Source organism: Rhincodon typus, chromosome 2, assembly GCF_021869965.1.
Source record: "Rhincodon typus isolate 14 chromosome 2, sRhiTyp1.1, whole genome shotgun sequence".
In the NCBI taxonomy this organism is placed as follows: Eukaryota; Metazoa; Chordata; class Chondrichthyes; order Orectolobiformes; family Rhincodontidae; genus Rhincodon; species Rhincodon typus.
Genome location: NC_063333.1, coordinates 42,023,787 through 42,035,744, shown reverse-complemented (window position 1 = coordinate 42,035,744; position 11,958 = coordinate 42,023,787). Strand labels below are relative to the sequence as shown.

At 40.8% G+C, this 11,958-nt stretch overlaps 1 protein-coding gene across 1 annotated transcript in view; it reads right to left on the bottom strand.

The window, feature by feature from the left end:
* Nucleotides 1–1,913: 1,913 nt before the first annotated feature.
* nsun6 (NOP2/Sun RNA methyltransferase 6) overlaps nucleotides 1,914–11,958 on the bottom strand; it is a 30,836-nt gene continuing 20,791 nt past the window's right edge. The window contains exons 9-12 of the mRNA XM_048606948.1: nucleotides 10,765–10,909; nucleotides 10,102–10,250; nucleotides 2,605–2,730; nucleotides 1,914–1,919 (exon numbers count right to left, since the gene is read on the bottom strand). Coding sequence (XP_048462905.1) covers nucleotides 1,914–1,919; nucleotides 2,605–2,730; nucleotides 10,102–10,250; nucleotides 10,765–10,909 — 426 coding nt within the window. The remainder of the gene's footprint in view (nucleotides 1,920–2,604; nucleotides 2,731–10,101; nucleotides 10,251–10,764; nucleotides 10,910–11,958) is intronic.

Genomic DNA, 11,958 nt, shown 5'->3' with positions numbered 1-11,958 from the left:
TACCTCACCTGCCCAGCATCTAGAAGGCACAAGTCAGGAATGTGATGGAATACTCCCACGTGCCTAGAGAAGTGCAGCTCAAACAACACTTCGGAAGCTTGCCACCAACCTGGTCAAGAAACCCGCTTGATTGGCACCACATCCACTAATCGTCACTCATTCCATGATCAACATACAGAACCAGCGGTGCATACCATCTACAAGCTGCATTGCAGAAATTCACCGAGACTCCTTAGCACCTTTGAGACCCATGACTACCACCATCCAGAAGGACAAAAGCAGAAGATAAATGAACACAACACCACTTGCAAGTTCCCCTCCAAATCACTCAATGTCCTAACTTGAAAATTTATCGCAGTTCCTTCAGTGTCGCAGAGTCAAAATCATGGAATGCCCTCCCTAAAAGTTTAATGGGTATCTTTACACCACTTGGACTGTAGCAGTTCAAGAAGCAGCTCATCAAAATCTTGTCAAAGGCAGTTGGCGATGGGCAAAACTGCCAGTCCAGCCAGCAATGCCCAAAACTTGTGAATGGATTTTAAAAATTGCGATGTTAAGTGGATACACAGTTTAAATGTTATTTTTGGTTTATCCTGGAAATTGCTAATTTTAAAACAGAAACACAAAATATGAAATCTGCAGCAAAATAAATGTTTTAGGAGCAGAAATTACCAAATTCCTAGCAGTTCTTCTTGTGAGCTTTGGTGGCTTAGATAGGTAGTTGGTTTTGGAAATGTTAGCTATGTTACCCAACACTATATTGCTCGGGTTTATGAAGATAAATCTCTCATTGGATGGAGACGGTAATTAATTTCCTGGAATTGGGCTTGGTGGCATTATCTCTGGACTGTTAATCCAGGTAATGTTCTGGGGACCCAAGTTTGAATCCCACCACGGTGGATGGTTGAATCTGAATTCAGTAAGAAAAAGATCTGGAATCAAGGGTCTAATTACAACCATGAATTCATTGTCAATTACTGGTAAAACTCATCTGGTTCACTAATGTCCTTTAGGAAGAAATCTGCATTCTTCCCTGGTCTGCTTGAGACCCAGAGCAATGCGTTGATTCTTAACTGCCCTCTAGCAATTAGGGATGGGCAAATAAATGCTGGCATAGCCAGTGACGTCCTCATCCCATGAATAAAAATATTAAAAAAAAGTTATGATACAGTCTCTAAATTTGGATTTCTAAATTACATTTTCCCCATACCAACAAAGGCTACGGTCAAGATTCTCAATCTAACTGCAATACGTAGAATCAGTCACACTTTGATATTTGTGTTTTAGTTGACATTTTCAATCGAATACATGGAAAAGGTAAGCGATAGGGTATATGTCTTTAAAATAAGGTTCAGTTATGTCCCAATTATCCTGCACCCTCTGACCTTGCATCACCTGAAGACTACAATTAGCTTTGACTCCACCTGCAGGAAATTGAAATAGATGAAGTCACTGGATATTGCCAAAGGTTATGGACCCTGACAGCATTCCAGTCATTGCACTTACACTCTAGAACTAGCCACATCCCTAACCAAACAGCTAGAACACTCGCATCTATCAGATAATGTAGAAAATTGCTAAGCTATGTCCTGTACATAGAAAGCAGGACAAATCCAATCCAGGCAATTAGCACACCCATCAGTTACTCGTTATCATCAGCAACATGATGGAGGGGGTCATTGACAACACTTACAAAGGAATAAGTTGGTCAGTAATGCTGAGTTTGGATTCCACCAGATTAACTCAGCTCCTGGCCTCGTTACAGTCTTAGTCCAAATTTGGAGAAAAGAATTGAACTTGAGGTGAAAGGAGAGTGACTGCCCTTGATGTCTAGGTAGTTTTTGACCAAGTATGGCATCAAGGAGCCTGGGCAAAACTGAAATTAATGGGGAAAAACTCTCAGTTGGTTGGAGTCATACCTAACACAAAGAAAGATGGCTGTAGTTGTTAGAGGTCAATCATATCAGTCCAAGGACATCTCTGCAGGAGTTCTTCACGGTAGTCTTCTTGGGCCAACCACCTTCAGCTGTTTCTTTAATAACCATCCTTCCATAATAAGGTTGGAAGTGGGATATTTGGTGATGATTGCACAAAGTTCACTGTCATTCAGGAGCACTCAGATACTGAGGCAGTCTGACTATATGTAACAAGACCCAGATCATATCCTGGTCTAGGCTGTTAAGTGGCAAGTAACATTTCCACTGCACAAGTACAGGCAACGACCATCTCTGACAAGAGAAAATCTAACCAATGTTCCTTAATGTCGAATGGCATAATTGCTCTGCGGATGGTTAGGGATGTGAAATAAATGCTGGCATAGTCAGCAAAGCCCATATCCTATGAATGACTAAAGAATGGTCAACTGAGCCCTTAACAGCAATGTATATGTTCAGATAAACATGTATTTTTTACTCATTCATGGGATGTGGACATCACTGGCTGGATGCCAGTGTTGCTGATTTTTTAATATTTAAAGTTTATTTTAAATCAAATTTAAAACGTACATGCAGAAATCATACAGATTTATTGGAGAAAACAGTCTATAACAACCTGGTGAAACAATCACTTCAGAAGCTACATTAACTAGGTTAATTACATACTTACCTGTGACTGTAGGCTTAAACAAGGAAAAGAATCGAGTGCCCAGGCAACTTGTTCTTCATTTTCTGCCAATGTTATTGTACAAGTACTATACACCAAAATGCCTCCAGGTTTTAGTAAGTTCACTGCCTAGGCAAACAATTCAGAGTTAGAGACCACAGGCAAATATCAAACCAAAATAATTGCAGATGCTGGAATTATAAAATAATAGCAGAAATACCAGAAACACTCAACATGTCAGGAGGTATTTGTAGAAAAACAAACATCGGGCTGAATCTTAAGTTTTTTTGGCCAAAAGTCGGTTTTGCAGAGTTTTGTACCGGGTTCCTTGCCGTGAAGCCTAGTAGGATATCTCGACTGTACCTTATCAAACTTGGCTCATTAACAACCAACCCCCATGGCCTTATGCCATCGCTCTCGCCTGATCCTAGCCCCATCCTAGCCTTCTGTTCCAAGAACAACCAGCCACTCACAGGATATCTGCCAAAAGATAGGCATCCTTGGTGCTCATACCTTCTTTGAGAGGCCACGATGCCACTATTCTGGTGCTTCCCTCACCAGCAATGGAATAACACAAAAACCACAAAGCCACGCTGCTCACAGCACAGCATCGGCTGACACACCCTCTCACATATAACTCCACATCTCTCACCTTTGTTACTGTTCAGAGAACAGGCCACACAGTTTACCTGTCCCTAGCTACATCCCATCTAAACAATCACAAGTCATTGCTACTCTGTTTCCAATGTCCACTGTAGACCTCCAGCTTGTCATTGCTCAGTAGAGGAACATCACATTTGGCAGAGCAATCAGACAAATTCAAACATGAGTTTTTATTTGCAGCCACCAAAAGTGAAAACAAACAGAATGAATTGAGGCTGCAGTTCACCTCCACAATGCAACTGAAATGCTGGAATGATGACTGATAACTATTTTACATTATACAATAGTTTGCTGCATTCAGCTTTCATCTACTGGAACTGGCTAACAATCAGACTATGGGGAGATAGTGGCATAGAGGTAATTTCACTAGACTAGTAATCCAGAACCCCAAACCTCAATGTTCTAGGAACACAGGCCCACGGGAGACAGTGAAATCTGAATTTGATAAAAGTCTGGATTAGACAACTGGCCTAATAATGACCATGTAACCATTCTTGATTGTTGTAAAAATGCAACTGGCTCATTAATGCCCTTTCAGGAAGGAAATCTGTTGCCCTTACTGGTCTTGCCTACATGTGACACCAGACCTACAGAAATGGTTGATTCTTAACTGCCTTCTGGACAAATAAGGATGGGTAATAAATGCTGGCTTAACCAGCGACACCCGTGTCCCATAAACAAATAATAAAAGGTTCTGTCTGGCTTGCAGCACCAGATCCACTGGGCTCTGTTATGTACAAGGACAGCTTCCCAGCGTCCTTGTCTTTCTTCTTGGATGACCGCTTCCTCCTTCACCCCCCGCCAAAACCTCAGTATCTATCATATTGCTTAGCTGACTGCTCCAATTGTGTTAGGATGATGTGGCACGCTGTACAGGCTATAGTGGAGGGCCCCACCAGACCAATCTAAGCAGCAAAACTGCACCTTCAGCAGCCTGTTGTCTGCTCTAACCCACCATGGCCCCGGTTGAAGCGTGGGCAGCTTTGTATATGCTCATCGGTTACAGGGTTGAGCAATGGTGTCAAGTGCCATGATCATATTGTGTAGCCCTCGTCCCCCAGTAATAACTTTGAAAGGCTCCTGGACCCTCAAACTCACCAAGTGTATAACAGTGCTCCAGAATGTAGGAGTCGTGGCAGCTGCCAGGCTAGTGGGCACACCCCCATCCCATGAAGGAGTAAAGAAAAAAAAACAGCTCCAGCAAGTGGTAACGGTGATTATAGATCACCTGTATATTAACTAAATTAAACCAACACTATTGATGAATTCCACTGTGTTGTGATATACCCTTCTCAGCACCATGTGTGTGCAGTCGATGGCACCCTGCATCTGCAGGAAGCCAGCTATGCTCCTAAATCCCAGTGCCTGGGTTGCAGCAATGACCTTGTCATCTAAAAACAACATGAACTGGACTGATCTCACATAGATGACATCAATTAGTGCCCTGATACATTTGTGGATGCACAACTGAGAGATTCCACACAGATCATCATTGGTCCTGGAAGCACTGGCAGAGAATGGTCTCCTACTCTTGAAGCCCTCAGGAACCACTCCAGCATTGGTCCGTCAGCATGCCTTGACAGATACGGGCCCTGCATCAACATTGCGTCTCGCTTATCCCCAGGAAATTGAGTCAGTGGTGAAAAGCTCTGGTCCTCCTGTAGACCCCATACATCTTGAGGGGGCCTGCAGTTGCAACGTCTGCCTAGTTGGGTACTTTCTAGCCTCTGCGATCATGTGCTTTTGCTCCTGGGCTTGCTACCTGCTGGTCCTCTTTCATCCAACATTTCCTTCTTAGGAAGGCAGCCATAGTGACCAGCAACCCCCCAGTGGCTGAGTGCATGACACTTGTTAGGCATGACCTATGTTAGGAGCATAAGGAGTGGAGCAGGTTCTCGGCTCCATGAACAGTCAGTTGTGGCATACACTGAAAAGTAGGGCTGTACAAACTCCCCCTTGTATACTTACTGCAACACCCTGACAATGAAAGCCACATCCCATCATTCATTCAGCATCAACCTCTGCATGTGCACCAACTTAACGAGGTACCTTTGAGGAACACATTATATTAATAAAGAAATGCCTGCTGTGCTCCAATCCCCATCTCATCCCAGACCCAGAAAAATCAGTCAGCTTCTCACTACATTCAGTAGAGTCCATTGTAAAAGAGTACGACAGTACCAATAGCAGTTAGGCTCTGCGTTAATATTGTGAAAAAGAATGTATGGCATGGATGTTGCAGGCAAGCAGACAGTGCTTAGTCTTTTAGTACATAAGTGATCAAGCAAGCAGTCCTGAGAGACATCCTGGTCCAATCCATGAGTTAGGTGCCTACCTCTGAACATAAAGTGCCTTTTAATGCAAGCTGCTGGTGTGCCCTGCAACATAAAAGTATGTGCTTCCTGACTGCAGTGCAAATAGATCAAAGAGATGCCATGAGGATTCCGCGGGGATGATGTATATCAAATGCTAAATGTCCTAGGAAGAATCGTGCCTCACACAGCCAGAACTTGGTTAAAAGATATAGTGAATTGCTCTCGATATGGAGATAGGCCTCACTGAACCTCTCGCTTGATTCTGTCACATTTCTAGCTACAATCCATATTGTTCAAGTCCTTATAAGATTCTGTCCATTGTGTCAATGTTACATGTCAATAATGGAGACTGTTTAAACCAATACAAAGCGTAGGAAGCCAGAGCAGAGGAAAAACAAAACGGAGTACTCTATAATACAGTGAAGGGCGGAACTGATCAAACGGCAAAATGCTTAATTGTGTTACTGTCCCAATAGATTTGCACTATGAAACCAAAGTATTGAAACAAAGGCGGAGTCCAGGAGCACATGTGGTGTTGCAAAATAACAGAGTCATTCAGGACAGAAACAGACCCTTCAGCCTAACTCGATCAGGCTGACCAGGTTTCCTAAACTGAACTAGTCCCATTTGCCTGCATTTGGCCCATATCTCTCTAAACTTCTCCTGTCCATGTATCTGTCTAAATGTCTTTTAAATGCCGTAACTGTACCAGCCTCTACCACCTTATGACATGTACGCACCACCCTCTGTGTGAAAAAGTTGTCCCGCAGGACCCTTTTAAATTTTTCCCCTCTCACCTAAAACCTATGCCCGCTAGTTTTGGACTCCATTACCCTGGGGAAAAGACCTTAGCTATTTGCATTATCTATGCCTCTCATGATTACATAAAATTCTGTAGGGTCATCCCTCAGCCTCTTAGGCTCCAGAGTAAAAAGTCCCAGCCTATCCTTAATACTCAAACCCTCCAGTCTTGGTAACATCCTTAGAAATCCTTTTTTGCATGACTTTCCAGTTTAACAACATCCTTCCTACAGCAGGATGATCAGAATTGTACACAGTCCTCCAAATGTGGCCTTATCAATGTCTTGTATAGCTGTAACATGAAATCCCAACTCCTGTACTCAACGCTCTGACCAATGAAGGCGTGTGCCAAACATCATCTTCACCACCCTGTCTACATGTGACACCACTTTCAAAGAACTGTGTACCTGCACCCCTAGGTCCTTCCGTTCAACAGCACTCCCCAGGACTCTATCATTATCACCAAGTCCTGCCCAGGTTTGCCTTACCAAAATATAACACTTCCCACTCTCATCGCTCCTTCAATAAATGCTTGATGTGTGTAGGCTTGTCCAATACCTGTATGAGTCTGTCTCCTTATTTATGGGGAGGCAATGGCCTAGTGATATTATCACTAGACTATTAATTCGGAAACTCAACTAATGTGAGATTGTTGACTTGCCCGCCGAGCTGACTGGTTGTAGTTCAGACGTTTCGTCATCATGCTAGGTAACATCATCAGTGCAGCGTTCGAAGAAGCGATGTAGTTCTACTCCGCTTGGTATTTATATGATCTAGTGTGTAGAACTACATTGCTTCATCGGAGGCTGCACTGATGAGGTTACCCCGTATGGTAACAAAACATCTGAACTACAACCAGCCAGCTCGGCGAGCAAGTCAATAATGTCACCCACAACCTGAGCTACAAATCTTCGCAAGAACTTTAAGCTCAGCTAATGTTCTGGGGACCTGGGTTCGAATCCCACCATGGCAGATGGTGGAATTTGAATTCAATAAAGAATCTGGAATTAAGGGTCTGATGATGACCATGAAACCATTGTCAATTGTCAGAAAAAACCCATCTGGGTTCACTAATGTCCTTTAGGGGAGGAAACTGCCATCCTTACCTGGTCTGGCCTACATGTGACTCCAGACCCACAGTAATGAGGTTGACTCTTAACTGCCCTCTAAACAATTAGGGATGGGCAATAAATGCTGGCCTAGCCAGAGACCCATGAGTAAATTTAAAAAAAAAACCTTGCATTTATCTGAATTAAACTCCATCTGCGATTCCTTGGCCCACTGGCCCAGTTGATCAAGATCCTGTTGTACTCTTAGATAACCTTCCTCACTGTCCACTCTACAACCAATTTTGGGGTCATCCGCAAACTTATATGCATCCAATATTCTCATCCAAATCATTTATATAAATGACAAACAACAATGGACCCAGCACTGATCCTGTGGCACACCACAAGTCCAGGCCTCCAGTCTGAACAACAACCCTCTTCCACCCACTAGTTCACCCTGGATCCAATTTGATCTAACCTTACTAACCAGGCTTAGTATGGAACCTTGTCAAAGGCCTTGCTAAAATCCATGTAGACAATGCCTACTGCTCCACTTTCATCTATCTTCTTGGTCACCTCTTCAAAAATCTCAATCAAGTTTTGCGAGACATGATTTCCCACCCAAATCCATGATGACTATCCCTAATCAGTCCTTGCCTTTCCAAATTCATGTATATCCTGAGTCTCAGAATCCCTTCCAATAATTTACCCATCACTGACATCAGGTTCACTGATCTATAGCTCCCTGGCTTTTCCTTGCAGCCTTTCTTAAATATTGGCACAACTTTAGCTACCACCCAGTCTTTCGACATCTCATCCATAGTTGTTGATGACACAAATATCTCTGCTAGTGGCCCCACAATTTCTTCCCTAGCTTCTCACAATGTCCTGGGATACATTTGATCAGGTCCTGGGGATTTATCTACCTTTATGCATTCTAAGACCTCCAGCATCTCCTCTTTGATAAAGTCAACTCTTTTCAAGATATCACTATTTATTTCCCGGAGTTCCCTAGCTTCCATGTCTTTCTCCACGGTAAACACTGATGAAAAATATTTGTTTAGGACCTCACCCATCTCCTGTGGTTCCATATATGGATGGTCTCATTGATCTTTAAGGGATCTTTTTTTTCCCAAGTTACATTTTGCTCTTAATATACTTGTAGAATCTCTTTGGATTCTCCTTTATCCTATCTAACATAAGTATCTCATATCCCCTTTTTACCCTCCTGATATCCCCCGTAAGTGTATTTCCATACCCCTATACTCTTCCAGGGATTCCCAGCTGTCTAAACCTGACATATGCTTCCTTCTTCCTCTTGACCAGAGTCTTAATATCTCTCATCATTCAGTGCTCCCTACTCTTGCCAGCCTTGCCTCTCACCCTAACATGAACTAGCTGGCCCTGAACTCTTGTTATCTTACTGTTGAAAGCTTCCCACTTTCAAAGCAGACATGCCTTTACCTGCGAACTGCCTCCCTCAATCAACTTTTGAAAGTTCCTATCTAATACCATCAAAACTGGCCTTGCCAGTTTTTTAACAGAATTTTAACTTGTTGACCAGGCCTATCCTTTTCTATAACTACCTTAAAATTAATAGAATTATGGGCACTGGTCCCAAAATGATACCCCACTGACACTTCAGTCACTTGACCTCCCTTACTTCCCAAGAGGAGATCGGACTTTAGCCTTACCAGAGAAGGGGTATCTACATATTGATGGAGAAAGTTTTCTTGAACACACTTAAATTCCTCTCCATCCAAGAGAAGCATGGAGATTCTGGCAAAATAAAAGAAGAAGCCTAATCCAGTAATTTAGTGAAAAGTGATTGGGCAGACCCCACAGGTAGAGACCATTTCACCACAAATAGAAAGAGATCTCCACCCCAATCATGAGTCCGTATCTCCTCCATTTCACCTGGCTCTGATACAGCCATCCTTCATTATCAACCAATACCTCAAGTTAGATTTTACTGATGGGCTACTAGGAAATATACAATAGATTCAAAGCAGTATCCTTGATTTGTTTTCAATAACAAGCATTAGAAATCATAAATCTACAGGTGAAATTTAGACCTCCGATGTATATATAATGTATGTATAAATGTACATAACAATATAAATAATACACAAGAAATCATCTACTGACAACATGCGTTCATTAATGGAGATTACAAAGCAAAAATATGGCAAAAAATGGTACAGTAGTAAATTCCAAGTGGCTATGCCAGCATTGATTGCCCATCCCTAATTGCCCAGAGGGCAGTTGAGAGTCAACCATATTACTGCGGGTTTGGAGTCATATGTAGGCCTGACCAGGTAAGGACGACAGCTTTCTTCTCTGAAGGACGTTAGTGAGTCAGATTTTTTTTTTGACAATTGACAATAGTCATCATCATTAGACTGTTAACTCAAGATTGTTAATGAATTGCCATGGCAGGATTCAAACCTAGGTCCCAGAACATTACCTGGGTGTATACAATCAAGTAGTAATATCACTAATAGTATCAAAAATATCGCTAAGCCATTGCCTCTCAAAATATTGAAAAATGATTTATTTTTAAAGACGAAAATATACATAAGTCTTCACTGAATTTTCTTTCAGTTATTATGTTTGAGTTGTGTAAAACAGAAAGAACTTACAGAGAAAACTCTATAGAAGGGAAAGCTTACCACTCTAAATAACTTTCGCTGTAATGGCGGATAGGAAGTGATTTCCCTTAAGCTCCAATCACAGGCCATGTTTGGTCTCTGACCTAATCCACTACAAGGCGCATCCAGAAGAACACGATCAAAAGATTCCGGTGGAAATGGAGGTCCTGCTGTAGAAATCCAAAATTTTTAGCTGCGTCACTTGAAACAAACATAATGATTACGCTCTTAAGTTTAATAAAAATTATACCATGTTTCATCAAGGTTGAATTTCAGCATTACAGAAGAAACATGGCAATTAGAATAAATTTTCTGGTGAATATTATTCAAAGCATCTCAAATTAAATAATGTCCTTTGCCATATGCCAAGAAGAAATCAGAACTGAAAACATATATAATATTTCTTTTCTTTCAACATCAGATCTGCTCCACTTTTTTTTTTCCTATAACGTAGCTTAGGCAGAATAAAATAACTGCGCTTATGGGCTTTTTTCTAAAGTGATAAAGATGTAAAACTAAATATTGGAAATTACACCAAGGCATTCACTGAATAATTAAAACTGCTTGGTCAGATGCTTAGGCCACAAGACGTACTTTAGAATACAAGGCATCTTTTTATACACAAGCACAATCTTGACTGCTCCGCACTGTCTAATGTTATTCAATTCTTGCTTTCTTTCATACCTTGCCCATCCCAAATGCCTTCCTTCGCCAGTGCTTTTGTTCCATCATAACAAAACACTTTAATACATGTCAGTTGTAAATTCTCAGCATTCTGCTTTATCTTCTTCACCTTATTTGCAATTTTATCCATTGCTATTACTTCCCCCTGTTGAAATAGTAAATTTTCCAAATTTTATAGAGGTTACTGTTTCTGTATGTTTACAGTTATCAAAATAAAAATCTGAAATACATGTGAGCCAAAATCTATGGAGAAAGGAAAAAAAAGTTAATTTCCGAAGTAATGTCCTTTGTCAGAACACAGTTTCATATTTCCAATATTTGCAATCATTTTCTTTATCTGCTGATAATCTATTATGGGAGCTTTATTGCTGGACTTGAAATGTTAGTTAGGAAACAATATTGCATACATTATAAAATGGTACATTTTACCTGCTAAATCACATATTAGATCAAAGTTGAAGCTTATAACTTCTTTTTTTCTATAATTATTAAAATGTGATAACATTCTAAATTGCAACAAAAACTTCTGGTCTAAAATTTTAAATTAAAATCTTAAGTAGAAGAGTTTAATTCTTATGGTTATATTTTTCTTAACATAGACAAGTAACCAATAACCATAAAAAAGAATCAATGCATCAAAACACCATTAGAGGGAAGAAAAGTCATACACCAATTAAAGCACTACACACAAGATTACATATATTACAATAAGTATGACTGCATAGTCCTTCCAAACCCACTTGTAGTTCACCCTCACAATACAGAATATTACTCAAAATTAGGACAAAAAGGATATAACACACAATTAACCGGTCATTATTCCATCAAATGTTGTTAGAAATGTTCCATCCTGATCGCTGTTTATTAGGAATAGCAGTGATTGTACTAAGAAATGAATAGAATTGCTTAATAATTCTGTCAGTCCCGACGCCATCCTAAAAAAACAAATCAACTTCTGGTTAAAAATGAGGACTCTCTCTCAACTGGGAAAGATGCAATGGATACTGGAGCTGAACTAAATGGTCTTACAGGAAATGGTCTTGAATCACAAATGAATTTTTAATGTTCCTGTTGTAAAAGTCATGCATTTCTGGTCAGAAAATAAGTTTTTTTTCCATTCTGTAAAGGGCAATTTATCTCAATTTTACAAGAGGTAAGATTAAAAGAAAGAAACTAAATTCATTAGCTAGGTAC